We start from the raw sequence: 25,049 nt of genomic DNA, 5'->3' as shown, positions 1-25,049 counted from the left end.
AGTACAGTATCATTATCTGCTGTTTTCACTTGCAAAGCTCCATTTTCTAATACTTGTGGAATAGTTTATCATTGTTAAAGGGGTACAGTGGAACTGGACACTAAAATGGAAGTGAATCGCATACCAACACTTCCATTTGTTGCAGGACCATTGCATTTTTTCAAAATCAATCATTGGTTTTTCTTGTTTTAGCTTCTGCTCTTGCAGCCTCTTCTGGCTTCGTTTTTGGTTTCCACCTTTGTCATATCTTCCTTTCGAGGTCCTCCTGTTTCTTGTCTGTTTGTGTAAGTTTGTCCCACTCGTTCTCTTAAAAGCAGCCAGCTACTTCCTGACCCTTTCATTTTTATTCTTGAAAAACTTTGCCTCAACTGCTTTTCTGCCCCTCTTTCTTTTCCATCTCCATCTTTGAATGGGAGTCCAAGAAAGGCATTGAGACTGACCAGGTGAATCCTATCATCTCTTTAAGGTCACTTGTTAAATCCACTTCAATCAGTAGATGAAGGGGAGAAGACAGGTTAAAGAAGCTTTAAGACATGGATCGTGTGTGTGCCATTGAGGGTGATTGGGCAAGAAAAGTACCTTTGAACAGGTTATGGTAGGGGACAGACGCACCGGTTTGAGTGTCAACTGCAACGCTGCTGTTTTTTTCACACTAACAGTTCCCGTGTGGATCAAGAATGGTCCAAGGACATCCAGCCAACTTGATACAACTGTGGGAAACATTGGCGTCAACATGGGCCGGCATCCCTGTGGAACGCTTTCGACACCTTGTAGAGTCCATGCCCTGACAAATTGAGGCTATTGTGAGGGCAACGCAATAAAGGTGTTCCTAATGTTTAGTATACTAAGTGTTTCTCTCATTTGATGAATTTCAGATAAATGTGCAGAGTGGAATGTCATTTAATTGGGAAACTAGAAATCTACTGCAACACAAAATACTAGTCTGAATGAATGTGTGTGTGTCTGTGTATATGTAATATTTATCACACGTTAAAAACCAAGAAAAGTAAAAAACTAAAAACATTTTGATTTATTGAATGAGTCATGCATTTAGTCTCAACCACGAATGAAAAGTGAAACAATCAGGAAGCGTTAGCGTTTTGATACAATGTAAAGTGGACAATTTCTTCCCCTGTACATTCTAAATGTCTTTAGTATCAAGGACAAAGGCACTCCATATCAACCATAGTTAATTACTGGAATAAATGCTTTGCTTGGTGTGGACCAATTCTGTATAAAACCATGTCTCTTTCAGGAGGGCACAATGTTCAGAACTTAGAAGGCAAAAAACATTCATATAGAGCAGACATCACTTTCTATTTGAAACAAGTGATCTATACAATACATTTCTATCTGGAGCAGACTGAATATAGCCATTGGCCTCAGTGTCATCTGGATGGACAAGGACAAAATTCTGCTTCTCAATGGGGAGACATCAAAATCAACACAAAAGGTTTGACTGACAGCACCCGCTCCAGCAAAGAAAATGCACTTTATAGTTATAGATCATCTTACAGAATAAGGTTAGGGTTGGAATTAATGAAGGGAAAAGCAATGCAGTAGTAGTGTTTAGAGAAGAGTAAGCAGGAGTGTTAAACTTCTGATAAAAGCACTTCCTGGGTACATGACCTGCACGCCCTTGTCCCAACTGTTGCATTGATAAAAGTTGTACCTCTCGTACATCAAGGCATCGTTTCTCTCACAGGAATGACTACATTTGAGAGAAAAGTTGTCACTTTTGCTACACACAAAAGCCCCCCTACCATCGACTCAGCTTTCAAACATGAGACATGAGCAGGTAATATAAGTTATAGGCTATCCAAGCATGTAGCTCTTGAAACCACTCTCTTCAATACTGAATACATGTTTGTGTTTGAGACAGCAAGGGAAAAAAAGTTTAGTAGATTATAATAAAATAAAAAACATTCACATATCAAGGAAGTTGACTTGTGATAGTGAGCTCATACTGTTCAAAACAAGGAGAAATAAAACATACCAATAAACGGACAGGAATGAGGAAAATCACTCCCATTATTTACATAATCTGCTCAAGGACAACCCTCACTCTAGATCGGCCTGAGTTATTCACAGGAATGCATCTGAGAGCCAACCAGAGAGGAAAGTGTTGAGCATTCTTTAAATATGCAACCTAAGTTAACAAAACATACAATAATAATGCATTAATAAATCACATTTCGTTAGGAGGTTAAAGACTAACATTAGTGGAACATCAATGTTGAGTTTTTGCATAAATTTAACCACAGTTAGCTATTTTGGTTCAACATAACTCATCAAGTGCATGAGGCTCATCACTATGCTAGCTTTCCTTCAAGTATGGTGGTTTAAAGAGTGAAACAAGCAAAGCAAAGTTCTACATGATGCATGTTGGTATGACACAGTCGGCATATTAAATGGTAAAACATTCTGCCCTTTCCTGATAGTTTCAGATACTAGATAGTCTGTGTTGCTTGGTGCTTATTCAGTAAGGACAAGAGTCCCTGGAGAACTGAGATAAAGAACTTTCTATTTCATGGTATTTCTATCTATAACACTAAATGTGTTACAGATGTGCTCTACTGAACGAGCCCCAGTTGTCCAAAACCCAGATTGAAAAGAAACTGCACCTGTTATCAAGGATGGGAACAAAACGCATACAACCAGCAGCTTTGCTGCATATGCTTGGACCCCTAATAGATGAGTTGGTCCTAGTTCACAATTTTCCAGTTTAAACATTGTTCAAAATGCATTAAACCTTGGATTAAGGAGTTGTTTTCCTGACATAACACTCATACACCAATGTTTTTTAATAGTCCTTTTTCCCCCCCTCTCTTCGGGCTGGCTCATTCTTGATAACCATAGAAATTTTCATAGAACAAAGAAAATGTCCATTAGAAAACCTCCGCAAATGATATGTCTTGTGCTTTCTTTGTCGTTACACAGTGGCTTCTCAAAGTCTATTTTGCTCTCTAAGAACAAAGTAAATATATTCAATATGTACTGCTTTGTGAAGCTCTTGCACAATTGATCCACAGTTATTCGTCTTTCATCCATTCTGATAAGTCTTCTTGGCTCCTCTGAATATAGACCACTCCCTCTCCAGTGTTGCCCATCCCTCTTTTCAATTAAGTACCTCCTCGATATTGATACTTAATCCTTTTCGTGTGTGTGCGTTATGCCTCGTTTTAGAACAGTCAATGCGGTAAAAGTCCTATGGATAGGAGGACAAGAGGGAGAGAAGGTGTGGACTCCCCCCTCCACAAGGCCAAAACAAGGAGGGGGAAAACAGAGGTCCGTCTAAGACAAAGAACATACCAAGTTCGCAAACAGGACCTTGTTGCACTTGTCTATACAAGAGTCCATTTCCCTAAATGTGCTGCTATGGCAAGCACACATGCGTGAGTCCATATGCACAGGTTTGCCACCATCTTTATATGCATGTTTGCTTGCTCTCACAGGTGGTTGTCCCATGTGGTAGAGTTTGGTGTGGAACTGTTCACATGATACCGTTGGTGAAGTACTGGAAGCCGTCGTAAAGCTTGGTGGTGATGGAGCGCATGGAGCCATCCACCATCTGCTCCACCAGCACCTGTAGCTGCTCCTCCGTCAGGCTCATGTGGAAACGCTCCTTCAGGTAGCGGATGGTGCTGGAGCCATGGAAGCAGGGCAGGTGAGAGCCTGGTGGGGGGGGGCAGGGAGAGGGAGTCAGAGGAGCAATACCAAGACCACAGAGAAAGATAGATCATGTTTATGGAAAAGCACCACAACACACTGATCATGCTAATATACGGTTTTAGCTAACAGTACCTTGCTGCATGATCTCCACTATTTGAACCACCTTCTCCATGTGTTTGCGAGCAGCTATCAGGCCCTGGAGCATCAGCACCTTGTAGTAGTTGAACATGTCTCCATCCAGTCCTCCCATCACCTGAGAGAGAACCACAGACAAGAGGTTAGTCTTTACACATACAAAACCAACAGGTTATGCAGGCTACTGCAGCTAACCAGCAAACTTATTGTCGCTAATAGCGTCTTCGAACACTGACAAATGTATTTACGCAGATTGTTAGGGAGATAGTTATGTGATCAATTCCACAGTGTTTTCCGGATAACACTTCTATATGACAATGCAAATTTGCATGCGGTAGGATTTATTTCACTCACATCCACAAATTCGCTGGTGAGCTTAAAAGCAGAGGTCTCAAAGCCCAGGTTCCTGGGCGAGCTGGACAGGATGAAGCCAAAGTCAATGTGGATTATGTGGCCCTCCGAGTCCAGGAGGATGTTTCCATTGTGTCTGGAGAAAGGAGATCAGAGAAGGGATAGGGGGACCGAGTAAACAGTTTAGAAATACAGGAGAGGGTGGGATGTGGTAGTTGAGATCAGACCACAAAAACAGTTTACACAGGCAGCCCAATTCTGACCTTCTGCCTAATTATTGGAAAAAGATCAGAATTGTGCAGCCTGTGTAAACGCGGCCAAACAGGCTCAAAGACAAAGGAAGAGGGGAAATGGAACATGCGAGTAATAGAACTAGTGAAACTGAAGAGAGGTGAGAAGGGAGGGCTGCCCACCTGTCTTTAACCTGCAGCAGGTAGCAGATGAGACTGTAGCCGGCGCAGCTCTCCACAAAGTTGCGCTGGGCGGTGAGGAAGGCCTCGTTGGTGTAGCTGCCATGCTCCTGCAGGAAGTAATCCAGCAGAGACAGCTGGCTCTGCTTCCTCACCTGGAGCACAGAGACAGCATTTTGCATAAAATAGCAACAGACAGTATTCCATTAGAAAAAGCTACCGACACGGCATTCCATTAGAATTAGCAGCTCATGAAATTCCAGTGCTTGATCAAACCGTTACTAATATTACCAAAATCTTTCATCCCAAGAGGTACTGGACTACAAAGCTAAACAACTCGGCTTGAAGTTATTGTTAGGCAACTTTGTCATGAGATCAAGTGCCCAATTGGGTCCATTTAATTTTCTCTGCTCACCTGGTGCAGAGACACAGCGTTCAGCACAGGCTCAATCATCCCGCTGTCTGATGACATCACCAGGATCTTATAGGGCTTGATCCACAGGGGGACGCGCTCCTGCTCCCAGATGGACTGGAGAGGAAAGGGGAGAAGTGGAGCGAATTTGTGAGTGAACATTAGTAATACCACCACAGAGGACTTCTGTGGAATGGGACTCTACTGTGGAGAGTCAAGTACCTGTAGCTGGCTGAGCACCTGGGAGGCCAGTAGCTCTTGCCTCAGGTCGTCCCCACACTTCACGATGACTGACAGCAGCCGCCAGTTTGGCAGGTGACCGTAAGGGGAGCCCTCCCTTATCCGCCTGAGGGATGGAGAGAACGGAAGGAAATAGTAAGGAGACAGCAAATAACTTGACAATGCGTTGTTCTTCGCTGAACTAAGGGAGGCGCACAATTGGCCCAGTGTCGTCCAGGGTAGGCCATCATTGTAAATAATGTTTTAACTGACTTGCCTAGTTAAATAAAGGTTAAATAAAAAAGAAATACAAATAAGTGGGATAGACATGCATCCTCAGTGGGGGATTGTGTATGCCCACCAATTTTCTGTATCTTCTAGTAATTCTATTTCTATGTACCAATCACCCACCTGACTTTCTCCTTCCAGGGCTCCTTGAGCGCCACAGCGGACGGGTCCTCCGGATCTTTCCGGAACGTTGTGGGGGTGTGGGCCAGGTTCTCTGACAGACGTCGCCTAAGACAAAAGAAACATGTGGTTGTTAAACCACTATCCAGACAATAGCAATAAAGCCAAAACGTGAAACTATAACAAGAACGTCTTAAAGAGAAACAAGCTAGCAAAGCAATTCTGTCTGAGTGACCCTATACCTGATGTCGCCGGCGGCGATGAAGACAGGCTCCTTGCTCTCCGTGCTGGTGATGCTGTCTACAGAGAACTGGGAGATATTGTCACTGCTACTGGTGTGGCCTTCTGGGAGCTGGAACCATAGAAGGACCCCAGGGTTAAAGTACATTCAAATCTGATTCACTCCCTCCTTCCCTTACTGCCTAGTCATCAAAATGTTACTTGAATAAGTCACATTGTGCCACACAGTACCTCCACTTCCAGCTCGCCAATGTCATCCACGGCCCAGGCCTCGTCGTCGTTGTCGTAGTTGGGCACGGTGGAGAAGCTGCCGGCGCGCTGCTCGGCTGTGATGCTAATGCACTCCGGGAGGAGGTTGTCCGCAGAGCGGGCACTGCGTATGCGCGTCTCTGGGATGCGCAGGGGAATGCCGGATGTCTCGAACCTCTCGCACTCCAGCACCTCCACGTAGATGATGTATGGGGCCTGAAAGGAAGGGGAGAATGAAGAGGTCATACTTAGAAAAATAGGTCTAGAACTCCAGTCCCTAAGACACATTTAAGCAGGAAGTTCCATTGACAAAGAGCATTGGGGCCCACTCCATTTACACTCAAGGCTCCTCGGGAAATGAATAATGACAAAACTAACTAATGTGTCAAACTTCTAGGCCTTCTGGTCACCTTGTTTTGGGAGCCTGTAGTGTGTGTGTGTGTGTGTGTACCTCCTTATACATATATTACAACAAGTCGCCTCACCTTGTCTTTGGAGTTGAGCACCACGGCCTGTGTGTGGGGCATGCGCACCACGTGGTGGTCGAAGGCTGCAGTGGGCAGCCAGACGCGGGCGGGCAGCTTGTGGTTGAGCTGTGACAGCTCTGAGATGAGCTGCCAGGTCTTCTGCTCCTTGGTGGGCAGTGTGGCCAGCTGCTTTCCGATGCTTATCAGAGACTTGATGAACTCCCTCTGCGGCGTCAGGCGCAACGGCTACAGAGAGGAGGAGAGAGGTAAGGAGGAGTTAGTTCTGAAGAAATTTACAATGACTTACAGCAAATAACAAGTGGCACAACTTTCAGGTCCTTCCTTGAATGACTACAAAAAAATTAAAGAGGCTGAGAAAGGAGGGAGGAAGATGGTATGATGGGAATTGAATGGAGGATGTTTTAGGAGCGGAATCAGAAGAGAACCAAGGGAGGTATAAGACTAAGAATGCATGGGCACAGGGAGAAGGAAGCAAATAAATTCTATGTCAAACCATTGCAGTACCACAATAGTTAAAATGATAGAGTTTAGAGACACCCAGATACCTTGGGCCTTGGAGATGTTTAGTCAACTTACGGTGTCCAATATTCATATCTAAAGTATGAGCAATATTCAATACCATTATAATAGGTAAAAGTACACCGAGGAAGTTCTTTGTTCTACAGTCCACCATTAAGGCTACTTTGAAATTAGATAACCCTATGATTGAGATGTTACCATTTAAAAACACACTTCATTTCGTTTTTTTATGGAAACAATGAAACAAGCTCCAAGTAGGCTAACATATGGGACGGTTAACATTTGTTAAAATACTTAACACTCAAGAAAAAAAACAATGAAATTTGTTGCCACGAGTAGCACTGCATATATTGAGATGAGCGAGATACAAGACTTTGCGCTCACACAGTCGCACTGCTACAGCATGGTAGACAGGTTACCAAAACAACAAAGAAGTTGAGCCTCGCGTTTCAATACTCCTCGTTGTTGCGGAAATTCACCCACAATGCGGTTTACTTTCTGCATCTACGTCATACCGCTGAGTCTACCTTTAATACCAGGTAGGACAATTTTTGCAACATGAACTACTGCCAGTGGCATGATTGTCGCTTAGGACTACCATGTAAAATGTGTAAACATTGTGCGCCAACATTGCATGTGACACTGGATCAATAACAACAACCACACGAGCCACTGCCTGTTCACCCCGCTATCCTCCAGAAGGCGAGGTCAGTACAGGTGCAGCAAAGCTGGGACTGAGAGACTGAAAAACAGCTTCTATCTCAAGGCCATCAGACTGTTAAACAGCCATCACTAACAGACTGGCTGCTGCCAACATTCTGACTCAAATCTCTCACCTTTTTTTTTTTATTAAGGTATCCTATTAAAGTGGTATCACTAGTCATTTTAAATAACACCACTTTAATCATGTCTACATTTCCTACATTACTCATCTCATATGTATATACTGTATTCTATACCATCTACTGCATCTTGCCTACAGCCATCGCTCATCCATATGTACATATTCTTAATCATCCCTTTACATTTGTGTGGGTATAAGGTAGTCATTGTGAATTTGTTAGATTACTTGTTAGATATTACTGCACTGTTGGAACTAGAAGCATAAGCATTTCGCTACACTTACATTAACATCTGCATGTGACCAATAAAATTGGATTTGATTTGAGCTTTCCATTTCAAACATGTTCCCATTACTAACCTCTCATTTAGTACAGGTTACTCCAGGTGTCTTTACATTTAGCCGAGTCTCCCGATTCCAAAAATCACAGGAGAATTTAAATAAACATGAAGCAAGTTATCCGATTACAGAGCGAAAACAACCCAAGGGGTTAGAGACCATTGAACTACATGCCAATGTCCATATTAGTATCCTACAGAGACATTATGCCCAATGCATACATTTTCTAGTTGGTGTGGATATTGAAACAGAGCCTTAAAAAGGTGGCGTTGACATACATGGGTTAGGCCTTGGGCTGTATTACTGCCAAACCGGCAGTCACGAGTCATGACTGCTGTTAAATTCCATTGGTAATGGTAATACCAATCCAAAACTGCACAAATGAATGGCGCCGATGGATTGCCTACCAAACTTGCTAATGGCCCGGAACTCAGCGCTCTATTGGCCCTCTAATCACTCGAAACACATCATTGAATTTGTAATAATCTAAATGATGAGAACAAAGTGATTGGAGTTAGAGTTCCCATTCCGAAATGGACCAGACCCAGTATGCATTTTTTTTAACATCTTCCCGAAAAGACAACTGGTCTGAGCAGAGTGAGGGAAGCAGCAGAAAAGCCAATTGTTTTGCTACTTTATTCAACCGGAGCCATGGAGACAGAAGCTGTAGGCTGTTAGTGAGTGGAGAACGTTCGGTGTGTGTGTGTAAACATCTGAGTAAAACACGGGAGGCTCGGAGCACTATGAGCCTGGAGGCACAGGAGGTAGAGACCGCACCCACTTAACTTCTTGATAGTTATTTATCCTCCCATCCGATTACACAGTACCCGTCTTGACTGCATCAAAACCAGAAAAGCAAGCTAACTAGGCTAATTGAGGCTAGCCATAAAGTTAAACGCGCTTTTCACCGTCCTACAGTTAGACTACATATAACTCCACTCAGATTATAGAGTAAATAGCAGCATACCTGTTGGCTTTTGGTCGTTGTAACCCTTCTCTCATTTCCCTTTTAATTCCATCTTCCATTGATTAGCGCTCCCCCTCTACAAGTCATCAAGATACAGAGCTGCATCATGCAGCCTGTTTTGAATTAAGACATTCCCAGGTTTATAGGCCTATCACAACTAAATAATGGATTTTATTGTGATGGCTATATAAAATGTATTACTTTTTAAACTCTAGATGTTCCAAAAGGCACACTAAACATGTTTATGTTAAAAAGGTAAATTACCGTGAGACCAGCAGTCATTTGCATGACTATTACCGCCAGACAATTTCATGACCGCCACAGCCCTAATTAGGCATATTCAAAAGCACCGATTTTCCAGGATGAGGAACCCGTATTTCCTCGGTCTTTTTGGGTTGACAGGTAAACCAAGCAGCTTCCTTTGCGTTCTACTTTTGTAGTCAAATGTCAAAATGCCTTTCCTGTGAAGATGTATTTTTTTGGATGATGACCAAACGTCAGACTGCCTGAACATTATTTCTAGTGGACAGGACGTTGTGTTGAGGAATGGTCCCTGAGTGTACCTGGGACCTGAGTTCCCTATTCAAACCAATCAACTGTTCTAAACAGAAAAATAACTAAACTGATTCTGGACCCGTGCTTAACGAGGCAAAATCATTTGTTTTCCAAACAAATAAAGTGGCTGGGTAATTCTTCCCAAAATGTAATTCATAGATTTGAAAAGGTTGAGTGGATACCTGCTCTATCATAGAGTCGAGATTAGGCCTGGCTCGCAGTCAGCGTTCCAATTCATCCCAAAGGTGTTCGATGGGGTTGAGGTCAGGGCTCTGTTCAGGCCAGTCAAGTTCTTCCACACCGATCGACAATTTTTGTATGGCCCTCGCTTTGTGCATGGGAGCATTGACATGATGAAACAGGAAAAGGGCCTTCCCCAAACTGTTGCCACAAAGTTGTCTAGAATGTCATTGTATCCTGTAGCGTTAAGATTTCCCTTCACCGGAACTAAGGGGCCCAGACCATTATTCCACCTCCACCAAACTTTACAGTTGGCACTATGCATTTGGACAGGTAGTGTTCACCTGGCATCCGCCAAACATGACAACCACATTGGGGAGAGAGTTGACAGGGAGACCGAGCCAGAGGCTTGGGTTACCTGCAGAACACAAGGTGTGGCAGAAATACATTGTCTGTGCATGTATGTCAGCGGTAGAGCAGACGTGCTTTGAACCTGTAGTCCAGGTGATTGTTAAACACAGGGCAACGTGTTACAAAAAGGTATTCTAAGGGTGGAGCTAATCTGGTGACAACACATAGGCTAGTACAGAGGAGCTGTCTGATGAGGAAGTCAGTCTTAAGACTTACAACTGATTTCACAGCAGTCAAATCGATGTTGAGGCATTTGCCTTCCACCGAATGTCTTGATGTCCAAGTCAATAACGCAGGGCTCGACATTAACACTTGTTCCGAACGGAGAAGTAAAACATTTATATAAAGCACACACACAAAACCAGTCAAAAGTATTAGAACACCTACTCATTCAAGGGTTTGTATTTGTACTACATTGTAGAATAAGTGAAGACAAAACCATGAACACATGGAATCATGTAGTAACCAAAAAAAACACAAAAAAGTGTTAAACAAATCAAAATACACTGCTCAAAAAAATAAAGGGAACACTTAAACAACACAATGTAACTCCAAGTCAATCACACTTCTGTGAAATCAAACTGTCCACTTAGGAAGCAACACTGATTGACAATACATTTCACATGCTGTTGTGCAAATGGAATAGACAAAAGGTGGAAATTATAGGCAATTAGCAAGACACCCCCAAAAAAGGAGTGATTCTGCAGGTGGTGACCACTTCTCAGTTCCTATGCTTCCTGGATGAATGATTCCTATGCTTCCTTTTGAAGGCTAGCGGTGCTCTCACTCTAGTGGTAGCATGAGACGGAGTCTACAACCCACACAAGTGGCTCAGGTAGTGCAGTTCATCCAGGATGGCACATCAATGCGAGCTGTGGCAAAAAGGTTTGCTGTGTCTGTCAGCGTAGTGTCCAGAGCATGGAAGCGCTACCAGGAGACAGGCCAGTACATCAGGAGACGTGGAGGAGGCCGTAGGAGGGCAACAACCCAGCAGCAGGACCGCTACCTCCGCCTTTGTGCAAGGAGGTGCACTGCCAGCGCCCTGCAAAATGACCTCCAGCAGGTCACAAATGCGCATGTGTCTGCTCAAACGGTCAGAAACAGACTCCATGAGGGTGGTATGAGGGCCCGACGTCCACAGGTGGGGGTTGTGCTTACAGCCCAACACCGTGCAGGACGTTTGGCATTTGCCAGAGAACACCAAGATTGGCAAATTCGCCACTGGCGCCCTGTGCTCTTCACAGATGAAAGCAGGTTCACACTGAGCACATGTGACAGACGTGACAGAGTCTGGAGACGCCGTGGAGAACGTTCTGCTGACTGCAACATCCTCCAGCATGACCGGTTTGGCGATGGGTCAGTCATGGTGTGGGGTGGCATTTCTTTGTGGGGCCGCACAGCCCTCCATGTGCTCGCCAGAGGTAGCCTGACTGCCATTAGGTACCGAGATGAGATCCTCAGACCCCTTGTGAGACCATATGCTGACACATGCACATTTGTGGCCTGCTGGAGGTCATTTTGCAGGGCTCTGGCAGTGCACCTCCTTGCACTAAGGCGGAGGTAGCGGTCCTGCTGCTGGGTTGTTGCCCTCCTAGGGCCTCCTCCACGTCTCCTGATGTACTGGCCTGTCTCCTGGTAGCGCCTGCATGCTTTGGACACTACGCTGACAGACACAGCAAACCTTTTTGCCACAGTTCGCATTGATGTGCCATCCTGGATGAACTGCACTACCTGAGCCACTTGTGTGGGTTGTAGACTCCGTCTCATGCTACCACTAGAGTGAGAGCACCGCCAGCATTCAAAAGTGACCAAAACATCAGCCAGGAAGCATAGGAACTGAGAAGTGGTCTGTGGTCACCACCTGCAGAATCACTCCTGTTTTGGGGGGGGTGTCTTGCTAATTGCCTATAATTTCCACCTTTTGTCTATTCCATTTGCACAACAGCATGTGAAATGTATTGTCAATCAGTGTTGCTTCCTAAGTGGACAGTTTGATTTCACAGAAGTGTGATTGACTTGGAGTTACATTGTGTTGTTTAAGTGTTCCCTTTATTTTTTTGAGCAGTGTATATTATATTTGAGATTCTTCAAATAGCCACCCTTTGCACTGATGACGGCTTTGCACACTCTTGCCATTCTCTCAACCAGCTTCATGAGGAAGTCACCTGGAATGCATTTCAATTAACAGGTGTGCCTCGTTAAAAGTTAATTTGTGGAATTTCTTTCCTTCTTAATGCGTTTGAGCCAATCAGTTGTGTTGTGACAAGGTAGAAGATAGCCCTATTTGGTAAAATACCAAGTTCATATTATGGCAAGAACGAACAGCTCAAGTAAGTAAAAAGAGAAACGAGTCCATCATTACTGTAAGACATGAAGGTCAGTCAATACAGATCAAGAACTTTGAAAGTTTCTTAAAGTGCAGTCCCAAAAACCATCAAGACCACTGCTCCCGGGTGGCGCAGTGGTCTAGGGCACTGCTAGCTGCGCCACCAGAGTCTCTGGGTTCGCGCCCAGGCTGGGCTGGGTTCGCGACCAGGCTCTGTCGCAGCCGGCCGCAACCGGGAGGTCCGTGGGGCGACGCACAATTGGCATAGCGTCGTCCGGGTTAGGGAGGGTTTGGCCGGTAGGGATATCTTTGTCTCAGTATGTAAAAAAAAATAAAAAATGTAATAACATGTATGCACTCTACTGTAAGTCGCTCTGGATAAGAGCGTCTGCTAAATGACTCAAATGTAAATGTAAACGTAAATGAAACTGGCTCTCATGAGGACTGCCACAGGAAAGGATGACCCCGAGTTACCAGCCTAAGAAATTGCAGCCCAAATAAATGCTTCACAGAGTTCAAGTAACAGACACATCAAGAATTCAGAGGAGGCTGCGTGAAGCAGGCCTTCATGGTCAAATTGCTGCAAAGAAACCACTACTAAAAGGACAGCAATAAGAAGAAGAGACTTGCTTGGGCCAAGAAACACGAGCAATGGACATTAGACTGGTGGAAATTTGTCCTTTGGTCTGGAGTCCAAATGTTTTGATTTTTGGTTCCAACTGCCGTGTCTTTGTAAAACGCAGTGTGGGTGAACGGATAATCTCCGCATGTGTGTTTCCACCGTGAAGCATGGAGGTGGTGTGATGGTGCTTTGCTGGTGACACTGATTTATTAGAATTCAAGGCACACTTAACCAGCATGGCTACCACAAGCATTCTGCAGCGATACGCCATCCCATCTAGTTTGGTCTTAGTGGGACTATCATTTGTTTTTCAACAGGACAATGACCCAACACACCTCCAGGCTGTGTAAGGGCTATTTGACCAAGAAGGAGAGTGATGGAGTGCTGCATCAGATGACCTGGCCTCCACAATCCCCCAACCAAATTGAGATGGTTTGGGATGAGTCAGACCGTAGAGTGAAAGAAAAGCAGCCAACAAGCACTCAGCATATGTGGGAACTCATTCAAGACGGTTGGAAAAGCACTTCAGGTGAAGCTGGTTGAGAGAATGCCAAGTGTGCAAAGCTGTCATCAAGGCAAAGGGTGGCTATTTGAAGAATCTCAAATAGAAGATACATTTTGATTTGTTTAACACTTTTTTGGTTACTACATGATTCCATGTGTTATTTCATAGTTGATGTCTTCACTGTTATTTCTACCATGTAGAAAATAGTAAAAATAAAGAAAAACCCTTGAATGAGTAGGTGTTCTAAAACTTTTGACCGGTAGTGTATGTTTACATTGAAACCCACTCTGGGGAAAAAGGGAGCCATCTGAATCCACCAGTGCCCCAGCCCAGTGGCTGTTGCCAAGACAACATGAGGGGGCAGGAAGAGGGAAGTAGTGAGGCAGAGAAGGCATGCTGGGCACTGACAGCTGAGCCCAGACTGTAAACAAAAGGGCAGTTATGCAACACCCAACCCAACCTGCACTGCGGGGGCGGTCCCACTCACATTACAGTGCGGCTCAAAATGGTGGACATATATTTCACAGCATTCTTCTTCCTCTTCACTGTGATTGGTGCCCCTTGGTTTTTCCTCACTGTTGCAATCCAGCCAGAGGCCAAGTAAAAAGATCTAAACAGAGTTAGTCAGTTCTTAGGCAAATAACCAGGACTAACAAGATGGCGAGTGAAGCCTTAGTCCTTATTGCTATCAGTACAGTATTTATTATTACAAAGCAAAATGGACTGCTTGCCATCCAAATAGTGATCACTAGTTTCTAAACAGAGGCGCAACAAGCGAGACTTCCCGTAACGCTTGCGAAGCAGACTCTGCAACCCAGACCGGGGTTTGGCAAGCCAATTGGAGAAGTGACAAATCTATTCTTCGTTGTTAATTTTTTTTTAAATCCAAAACATAGATTCGAGCCGAGCTTAAGTAGCAGAAACTGTAATTACTACAACCTCGAAAGTGACACGTTTTTATTTCCAACAAAACCAAATTTATATCAAAAGGAGTGCCTTTGATTTGACAGCTTCCATGACCGTTAGACCCGATGTGTTTCTGCACAGGACCTTTGCCAGCTAACGTTGCCATGACATCACCTACTAGGGTGATTGGGTATTTCTATTGGAGAAGCAGTTTCTACCCATCTTTGCTAATAAATCCTAAAGAGCAAAGTGAATTAAATGAAGCGCCCTTGAACTCCTTTGGGCTGTTGGTTGCTTTCTGTGGATTGTTATTGTGCCCTACAGGATTCTTCACAGCACAGATTAAACAGGGATCACTGGCCACAACGTCGGCAGGGAGGTTTGATGCAGGCAGAAGAGGGGAAGGGAGGGGAGGAAAAGAGAGAGGGAGAGTGAAAGAGGATATTAGCTGAGAGAGGGATTGGTGGAGGATATTAAAAAGGATGACAAAAACAGGCACAAAAACAGAATGAAGAGAGGTGGGAGGGGAAACATTGGTAGTAGCGAGATAATGCATAACACAGCAAGATGTCTTGGAGTCCACTTGCCCAGAAAGTCTACAATTGTTTTGTTTTTTTAAGGTGTGTAACTGTGAGGACAGTAAAATATATCAAGGAGGGGAGAGGGACCATCACTCTGCTCTGGTTCCCATCTAAAACTACCCCCATTTTATTTCTCATAAAATAACTGATCCCTGATGAGGGGACTGGCAGAAGGTTGCAAGCCAGAGAAACTGAGAGAAAGGCCAGACAAGGGGAAGCACAAACTCTCCAACATTCTTTCCCTGTGCGTTATAAAAGCAATCATAGGGAAACTACAGTCTGAAAGTGTCTCTCTTCCAACCAAGAGGCATGGCTTTCATACGATTTACCACAAGGACTATATCACTCGTCAACACTGACAAATCCTGCCAACACACAAACATGCTCACAAAGTGTCTGCTAAACAATCTAATGTCTGCCATGATAGAAAGTGACCCATTTTTTCACCATCTCTCAATTCAAAAGGGACCCACCCTCAACCTGACACCAGCTGCAGAGCAATCTGGCTGAGAAGTCCAGCCAAAATGGAGAGGGAGGAGACTGCACGCCCAAGATAATAGGGAGGGAACTCTGGAGATGTGGGACAGATGCTACCTAACCCCAACCCCTTTATTAGTTAGACTGAGGGTAATCTGACTAGACCATAGAAAGAGCTGGAATAGAGCTCCTCAAGGTCCAACACTTGTAATCCCGGGCTCCCAGAGAATGTTCAATTTTGACAGAACAGTTTTTCCACAAGTAATATAATTGTGAGACATGGAAGACGCCTCACCTGCGAGTAATAAAATATTGCTGGCACAGCACAATCCAGAATGGTTGAACCAAGTTTCCCACCGTGTTATGTAGGACAACTACTTACAGATGGAGAAAAACTTGGGATTCAGGGTAGGGGCTCAGATTCCTCAACTAAAATCCACACAGGGTTTACTGTGCTTTATCATACATAGGGGCTATAAAAAGAGAGAACATGTATGCAAAAGGCATACTATTAAAAGACATGATTAAAAACAAAACATAAAGACATTCTATACTCCACAACGCTGACACCACTCTCCCATCCCTCTTTTAGCATGACAAAATATGTTAAGGCCCTCACCTCATCATAGCCGCTTTCCACCTTGGGGTTGCTGGCTGTTCTCTTGAGGCTAGTCCCCAGGCTCGTGCAATGTGTGGCGTCCGACTTGGACCGCTGGTGTGTCCGCTTGGAAGGCGAGAGGTAGGCATCGGCGGGGCTGATTTGGCTGTCGGGGGCCAGGGACAGCTCCATGGTGTGCCGCTGGTGGTGGTGAATGCGGGCACCGACCCGCAGGCCAGGCCTGGCATCCGCAGCACCCACACCTTTAGAAGCTGCATGGGGCTTTAGTTCGTCTGTGAGGATTAGCTTGCGCAGCTTGGTGCCACGAGAGTGGCGCTGGGTAGAGATGTGCATGTCGGAGGAGTAGGCGCCGAGCAGCCATGCCGTCTGCAGGGAGAAGGCAATGCTCTGGCGGCAGCGGTGCACCACGTAGGGTCGGATGGCGTCGCCCATATCTTCGTCCATGTGGACGTACATGTTGAGCAACTGGGGTAGGTGGAAGTCCACGTCTTCGTCCGAGAAGCTGAAGAGGCGGTTGCCAATGTAGGCCTGGACACCGGGCTCCTTGGACTTGTACAGGTAGGACATGGCCATGGAGACGTCAAAGAGCTTAGATTCAAAGAGCCGCAAAAGCAAGGACTGCTTGGCCGCTGCAGAGGACTGGTCGCCATTCTGTTGTTGCGACTGAGGACATGTCTGCGTAATTTGTCGGGGTGGGTCACGCTTTTCTTCTTCTTCCTCCTCCTCTTTAATCGAACCTGTGTCACAAGGCTGTTGTGACGGAGGGCATTTCTGCGTTATTTGTTGAGGAGAATAACGTTGTTCTTCCTCTTTAGCGGAACCCGTGTTGCAATGCTCCATGTATACGGTCTCTTTGGGCAGCCGCCATTGCGGGCCGCACTTTTGCAACAACTCCGGTTCTTCCTCAACCTTCAGGAGTTTGACCTTCTGCAGGACCTCCTGGCAAGCCTTCAAGGCCACTTCAGGATTGATGACCAAGTCCAGCACCACAGCGTCCTCAGATATGATGTCCAGAGGAGGGCTGCAGCCCCGTATGCCATCGCTGTCGCTGCTGCTGCCACTGGGGCTGGAGCTTCTGGGACTGGAAGATGACTGGTGCTGGTTGGGGCAGTCCGAGGAGCAGTCTGAGCAGGAGAACGAGGAAGAAGAGGATCCAGGTGAGGAAGGGCAGGAAAATGTGGAGGTGGAGGACAGCGAGGGGCTGAGGTAAAGTGCCTCGATCTGGGCAGGGGAGAGAGACACTTCCATGTCAGCCATGGCGGCAGTCAAATCTGGAAGAAGGAGAGATGAGTCAGTGAACCAAGAGACCAGTGCAAAGACGGGGGGGGGGGGGGGGGGGGGGGAAATTACATCACATAGATTTGTTAAGTTATGCTTTGGGCTTGCTCTTGAAGTCATACATACATTTTATAATTTTACTGAACGAGTCAGTTTTTCGCCATTAGAAAAATGTTCATGATCTGGAATATAAGATGGGTGCCTTTCTCCATGACCAAGTATACTGAACAGAAATATTTTTAAAAAATGCAACATGTAAAGTGTTGGTCCCTTGTGTCACGAACTGAAACAAAAGATCCCAGAAATGTTGAATACGCACAAAAGCTTATTTCTCAGATTTTTACATTCCTGTTAGTGAGCATTTCTCCTATCCCAAGGTAATCTAGCCACCTAACAGGTGTGGCATATCAAGAAGCTGATTAACAGCACAATTATTACACAGGTGCACCTTTTATGAGGACAATAAATAAGCCACCAAAGAAAAAAATTGCAATTGTCACAACGCCACAGATGTCTCAAGTTGAGGGAGCATGCAATTGGATATTTCGGCAGTCAGCATGCCACCACAGCTGTTGCCAGATCATTTAATGTTCCTTTCTCTACCTTAAGCCGCCTCCAACATAGTTTGAGAATTTGGCAGTATGTCCAACCGGCCTCACAACCGCAGACCACATTTAACCACGCCAGCCCAGGACCTCCACATCCAGCGACTTCACCTGCGGGATTGTCTGAGACCAGCCACCCAGACAGGTGTCATTGTATGTCATTGTATGCTGTAGCATTAAGATATACCTTCACTGGAACTAAAGGGCCTAGCCCGAATCATGAAAAACAGACCCAGACCATTATTCCTCCTCCACCAGACTTTAGTTGGCACTATCCAGTCGGACAGGTAGCGTTCTCCTAGCATCCGCGAAACCCAGATTAGTCCGTCCGACAGACAGTGACGTGTTCTCTGGAGTGATGAGTTACACGTTGCCACTGCTCCAGAGTCCAATGGCAGTGAGCTTTACACCACGCTTGGCATTGCATAGGGTTTTCTTAGGCTTGTGTGTGCCTGTTCGGCCATGGAAACCCATTTCATGAAGCTCCCAACGAGCAGTTCTTGTGCTGATGTTGCTTCCAGAGGCAGTTTGAAACTCGATAGTGAGTGTTGCAACCGAGGACAGACAATTTTTATGCACTACGCGCTTCAGCACTCAGTGGTCCCGTTCTGTGAACTTGTGGCCTACCACTTTGCGGCTGAGCCATTGTTGCTCCTAGACGTTTCCATGTCGCACTTACAGTTGACCGGGGCAGCTCTAGCAGGGAAGAAATTTGACAAACCTTTTGTTCTTTTGTTGGAAAGGTGGCATCCTATGACAAGGCCACATTGAATGTCACTGAGCTCTTCAGTAAGGTCATTCTAATGCAAATGTTTGTCTATGGAGATTGCATGGGTGTGTACTCAATTGTTTACATCTGTCAGCAATGGGTGTGGATGAAATAGCCAAATCTACTCATTTGAAGGGGTGTCCACACACACAATGTTGTGTAGAGGTTGTTCTCTCCAGCGATGTCTGTCCAAAGGTCCCGTCCTTGCGGTTTCAGAGAATCAGAGGGCACTGATACGCCACAGCTAAACTGAACAGTTTGTGGCATACACATTGCTATTCCAGCCTCAAGAGAAGAACACAAGTAATTTACTTCCCTCTCAATGCCTGTGTTTTAACATTTAGCCTACATGTTAAGCACAGACCACAATACAATATTCTGACACTCATTTCAGGCACCAAGAACACATTGTGCTATTAGGCTAAGCCTGTTCTTATTACTACAGCTTTAGAGTCAAAGGTATAGGCTAGGCCAAGCCTAATTAATTCAGCCAACGACTGTTGTTTTAGAAGCCGATCTGAGATTAGCACACTATGGAGATAGACTTTCCCATGCCTATAGGCCTAGAGTATCAATTAACAGTGACACATGCCCAAAGCTCTGATTTGGTACTGATAAGATTACACATTGACATTCCCACAAATGTTACTTCAGCACAGAAAGCTTTTTTTTTTTTTTTTTATTGCTCAGAGATATGGATAGACCTACCTAATAGTTATTCAGATAACTGTTTAACCGACTTTACAAGCTGTAACCTAGGACACGACTCATTCTTGTGGGATGTGCTTGATGTTCCAATTTCATGAGTGATGTGCCAGTTGACACCATCAGAAATTCTTTGTGGAATTTCTGGAAGTAAATATTTACAGCAATTAAAAAAAGATGTATAAAAAAAAAAGTGCGCTTCCACAAGTGAAGGCCATGCGAGGCTCTGTGGTTGTAATGGTTGCACACTCGGCCAACTGTATAATACAGCACAGATGAGACACGGTCACGATTAAACAAACACTATGAAATAATGCAGCCCGTGCCAGCTCCTCCAGGCAGGGTATGGGACGATGGCTTCCAGATGTGGGGTTTAGAGGACGTAAGAGCGGGCGTCTGCCTCCTTTCTTGCGCCACACAGCTGCTGCACTCTGCAGGAAATTGGTCTGCTGCGCCACAGAGCAAGTCAAATACAGAGAGCATCAACACGAAGAGAGCCTACATCAAGAGAGCATCAACAAGTGTGTGTGTGAGCATGGCATAGTTAAAGGCCTAAGGTTTGAGGCAGATTTGCACTTAATTATAAGGACTCATGCTGGTACCTCCGTTTCTTATTTAAGAAAAATATTACAACTGCCAACTGGGCTGGAGATATTTGCAGGTAAACGTAGGCCAAACCATGGAAGTAGACCACTTGGCATTCAAGTCTATCTAATGTGACCCCTTAATGTGTGTTATGCACAAATAGTCACTGTGTGCTAGCCTGAATGGCCTTTATCGTGGTTGGGTGGTAAAGGCTGGAGTGAAATGCAGGGTGTTCACTGTTACCAATCTCACTCCAAACACAAACGACATCTGACCTAGTTGGACTGACCAACCAGCGATGTAGCAGGAGGAGCCCATCTGCTGTCCTTCCCTCCTGAACGCCAACCCTCAGTTATCGGGAAACTACAGTTGTACACTGGCTGAAGACAGAATTTCATCACCCCTTAAACAGCATGTAAAAACTTGCTGGAAAACCACCATTCCACTGACCCCGTAACTTACAAAAGCTTATATGTATAAGCAGAACATTTTCACTGCCACAAATTAAGGCATTTAGAGAAGGTGAAAATGAGTGTGACAGGTGGTCCTGTGTAGCTCAGTGGGTATAGCATGGTGCTTGCAATGTCAGGGTCGTGGGTTCGAATCCCGCGGGGGACCAGTATGAAAATGTATGCACTCACTACTGTAAGTCGCTCTGGATAAGAGGGTCTGCTAAATTACTCAAATGTAGGAGAAACAGAATTTCAGCCTGTATTTACCATCTTTAATTCGTTTTCATTTATATAGTGTGGACACTGGACAGTCAAAAAAAGAGGAAGGGCAGTCAGTGGGGTGGAATATCAAGCGCACAAACCCCTACATCAATCATGTCCATGTTTATTATTTAATGAGGTAGTGGCACACTGGCACACCCAGGCAGAAAACACTGATTGAGGTCTCACTTGCTCTCCCAAACTGTGACCAGCAGGATCAGTTACACACTTCAGTCTTTCCATCACAGCACAGACAGCAAAGTTCCTCTGCTATAGCGAGTAACTTGGCAACGGTTCAAATCATGATCGCTCACACATTAGGACTTCACCAAGAAAATACCCTGGCTATTAGAAGACCTACATTGAATAAACTGAATGACATTAAATGCAGTTTTAGAGTGGGAATGTGTGGTTGTGTCGTCAATAAATCAACAAAAACCCTCCAATACACATCTCTAGTAGGCAGCTTGCCCATATAGGTCTAGCCTAGTAAGATTTTATTCAATAGAAGCGAGCAACCAAACAGGAAGAGAACTGGCTGGCTTATTCTTTTGAATGACTCTTCCATGTCCATATTAAGGACTGACATTTATTACAATGATCTTGCTGGTAGACAGCACTTCCTTATACTTACTGTCCTTTTTTGTATTTCTCGTGTGTTTTTGTTCTATTACATTGTTATTGATTACTGCATTGTTCGGTTTACAGTTTACAAGAAAGGTATTTCACTGTACTTGTGAATGTGACATTAAAACTTGTGCTCTTGAAATGCAGTGTTCGGTTGAACACAGATGGGCAGGTAGGTATACAATGCCTGAACTAAATGTCACATTGTCACCAGGCTAATACAAGTAATGTTTGGAGTGAACTTGGTCTCTCTTGTCTGGATAAAAAACAACCCTGATGATACACCATTTTGGTTTTTCTTTTAGGGGACATGGGTTGGTATCAGAGCAAGCGAGCTGAGTGGTCGGAAATCACGTTCATCGCTCATGGAGCAGTGCTTACACACCGCTCCAGCGTTCCACCACTCCGCAAAAAAAATAAAATAAACGTTCCTAGCGCAAATGGAGAAAAAAAAAAAAAAAAAAAAAAACTGCCGCTCCATTCATTAAAAAAAAAAAATCACAATTTAACCAACACCCATCTAGCTGTGTGACTACCTGGACATACCATTTGGTTTTGAAATAATGAAACCAAACTATGATTTGAATGAAAAGTATTTTAATATATATATGAAAGGGTGAATGTAAGAAGCTGTCATTTCAAATAGGCTACATGTCATATTAAAAAGCATATAAACACTAACTTGGTTAGGAGCCAGACAAAGCCTAACAGAAATTAACGATTATTTAGGCTATTTTCTTCAAGGCTATAGCCTACAAAGAAATACATTGTGAAGCATTTGCGAGTGCGACACTAGGCTGGTAGGGCCATTTAGTTGTATTATAGTCTATAAAATGTACATATATGCTGTGACTTCGAATTAAATTCAAATGAAATGAAAAATGCCTTATCAGACTCAGTCTACAGTGTCTTTGCATTAATTATTTTGAAATACAAGTTAGGCCAGGCTCATGCGATGGTGCCTGGAGAGCAGACCAGCAGCGGAGAATATCCTGTCCACATTCTTGCCAGGTGAGCAGAGAAAGAGAGAGCTATACATACACGTCTTGTTTAGGCAAAATAACCTAATGAAAACAGAAAGCGGGAATATGCCATGGCTATTGGGCCAAAATAGATATAGATAATAGAACAAAAATGAAGTAAACTTTTAAGAAATCAGATTTTTTTGTTTATAAATACTTTGCCACAATGACCCACTTAGTTATCTACCCACCTAGTTCCTTTCTTTTAGTATGTGCAAGTACACCATCATGCTTTCGGGATATGTGCATCTTCTGATCCCACAATGATTGTTTCGTTGTGGACACTATATCACTGCTCTCCATCTTGGCCCTTATCTTTGTAAGTCACCTTGATTTTGGACCTGTGTGTTTTTATCTGTTTCTTTATGAACATATTTAGTGAACTCCATGACGAGTAGCTAAAGCAAGCGGCTATAGCAGTATACAAGCAGACTACAAATGCATGCTAGCCGGGCATGCTCTGAAGTGAGCGCTACTGGAACGAAATTGGAGAGGGCGGGAGCCGTCGCTCCAGGCTTTGGAAATCTCGCCCAACGCTCGAGTCAAATGGGGCACGCTCCGTTCACATGCTCTGGTTGCTATTGCAAATGCTTGGTGCACTGTAAGATAAACCACCTGAAAGAGAATCAGTTTGCTTGGACATGACCAAGGGGACCAAGGGAACAACGTGCATTATTCTCTATTCTTCAGTTACAAATGACCAGGCAAATAATCAATGTACCTAACTCGGAGGAATGATGACATCTCCATGAAACTGATAGAGGCGTCAATTCTTGAGCGTTAATGATGGACAGGAGTGACGTCTCGTCCTGGGCAAAGTGTCAAGAGGCACGTGCAGTTCAAAACAGTGCACTAAGGTAACCATCCGTCATGTTAGACTCCTAAACCGGCATAAAGATATATATATATAAATAGACGATAGCTAACTGGTTAAGCAATAAAGTAAGTTGTTGGCTATAGCCAGAGAGGAATAGGCGAAACCAATAAACTATAATATATTTACTATGGAGATTTAACTTAGGCAAGATTCTAGTTTACTAGCGATCAAGGCGTGCCACAACGCCATCGTCGTTAGTCACAGCAGCTAAGTAGCTAACGTTACCTATCAAACAATCAAAAACCACGTCACTGCCCAATGCACACCTGAGGATGACTAGCGTCCTAGCTGTATTCAATGCCCAGTTTCCGTCGTACATACATTGTTTAGCTAATGTTCACAGAAGGCCAGTTCAACAATATCTCACATTATCCAGATTTTTTGGCACCAACGTTAACTAGCTGCGTGAGAGAGCCAGGCTAGCCGCCCCCATAGCACAGCACTTCTGCTAAATAGCTACCACTTAAAATATCCTGAATGCTATAAATAGTAGGCTAGATTCTTCAAAATCACTGGCTTCAACCTCCCGTCGAAAAAAAAAAAAAGACAAATCCATTCATATTGTTAAACTCAAAAAGAGCAAAGGCTGGCTTCTCTGATTTGCTCGCTAACGTTACTGCGTCGCCCAGGAAGAGAAAACATTCCTTGCTAAACACACCAGCTGGAGCAACAAATATTAGTTGTTGAACACTAACGTTAGGTAAGTAAATTAGTTAAATACATTTTTAAAAACTTACCTTGACAAACAATGTCGATTTTAGGGTCTCAATCAATCCATTTGATTTGTAATTCCATTTGGAACGACTCTAGCTCCCCAGCTCGAATCTCATTCTAATGCTGCGCAAATTCCGAAAGAAATGCCTTCCTCCAGCTGACGGATCCGCCTCAAAATATTTAAAATAACTGTTGACGCCAGCGTTATCACATCAATGGGCAGTGAATCTGAGCGAACACATCCCTTGGCATGAAGCCAACGTATGATGCGTCATTGGTTCTATCTGTTCAGTACCAAAGTCATACATACATAAACCCAAATGATGGTTTATGGTCTCTACTTTACATTGTGTGATTTGAAAAGAAGCTCAGAATAACCAATGTTGGAAATAAATAACATTGGAATATCAACTTGCTATGTCACAACTTTCTCCAAGACTCAGCCTAGAATAAAATCTTCTTTGGAATCTTCCCAACTGAGTTGTGTGACTTCTCTCTGCATATCAGGAAGATTTTATATTTGTCTTGTGCACTCACTGCGTTAATTTGCATATGTCTGTGGCAGTGGAGGATGGTGGGGGGAGCTATAGGAGGATGTGCTCATTGTAATGGCTGGATTGGAATAAATGGAACCGTATCAAACACATCAAAGATATGGAAACCACATTTTTGACTCAGTTCCACTAATTCAATTCCAGCCATTACAAAAAGCCTGTCCTCCT

The 25,049-nt window shown here is 44.3% G+C and overlaps 1 protein-coding gene across 1 annotated transcript; it reads right to left on the bottom strand.

The window, feature by feature from the left end:
- Positions 1–1,015: 1,015 nt before the first annotated feature.
- On the bottom strand, positions 1,016–24,639 carry LOC129831182 (phosphatidylinositol 4-kinase beta-like). Its single transcript, XM_055894280.1, has 12 exons — positions 24,351–24,639; positions 16,433–17,703; positions 6,582–6,809; positions 6,079–6,312; positions 5,850–5,959; positions 5,611–5,715; positions 5,203–5,326; positions 4,984–5,097; positions 4,572–4,723; positions 4,162–4,294; positions 3,805–3,925; positions 1,016–3,675 (listed from the first exon to the last, which is right to left on the bottom strand). Exons 2-12 carry the CDS (start codon positions 17,687–17,689, stop codon positions 3,494–3,496), a joined length of 2,760 nt encoding a protein of 919 aa, XP_055750255.1. The 5' UTR covers positions 17,690–17,703; positions 24,351–24,639; the 3' UTR covers positions 1,016–3,493.
- Between the last annotated feature and the right edge of the window lie 410 nt (positions 24,640–25,049).

The sequence above is a fragment of the Salvelinus fontinalis genome, chromosome 32 (genome assembly GCF_029448725.1).
Source record: "Salvelinus fontinalis isolate EN_2023a chromosome 32, ASM2944872v1, whole genome shotgun sequence".
Lineage (NCBI taxonomy): Eukaryota > Metazoa > Chordata > Actinopteri > Salmoniformes > Salmonidae > Salvelinus > Salvelinus fontinalis.
This window is presented reverse-complemented; position numbering and strand designations above follow the sequence as displayed.

Bases quoted from the DNA above. Each gene is read 5' to 3' on its own strand.
- LOC129831182 (XM_055894280.1), bottom strand. From the start codon at position 17,689: ATGGCTGACATGGAAGTGTCTCTCTCCCCTGCCCAGATCGAGGCACTT. The intron at 6,313-6,581 runs GTGAGGCGACTT...CCTTCCTTTCAG, and splicing joins TGCTCAACTCCAAAGACAAG to GCCCCATACATCATCTACGT. The intron at 3,676-3,804 runs GTACTGTTAGCT...CCCCCCCACCAG, and splicing joins AGTGGAGATCATGCAGCAAG to GCTCTCACCTGCCCTGCTTC.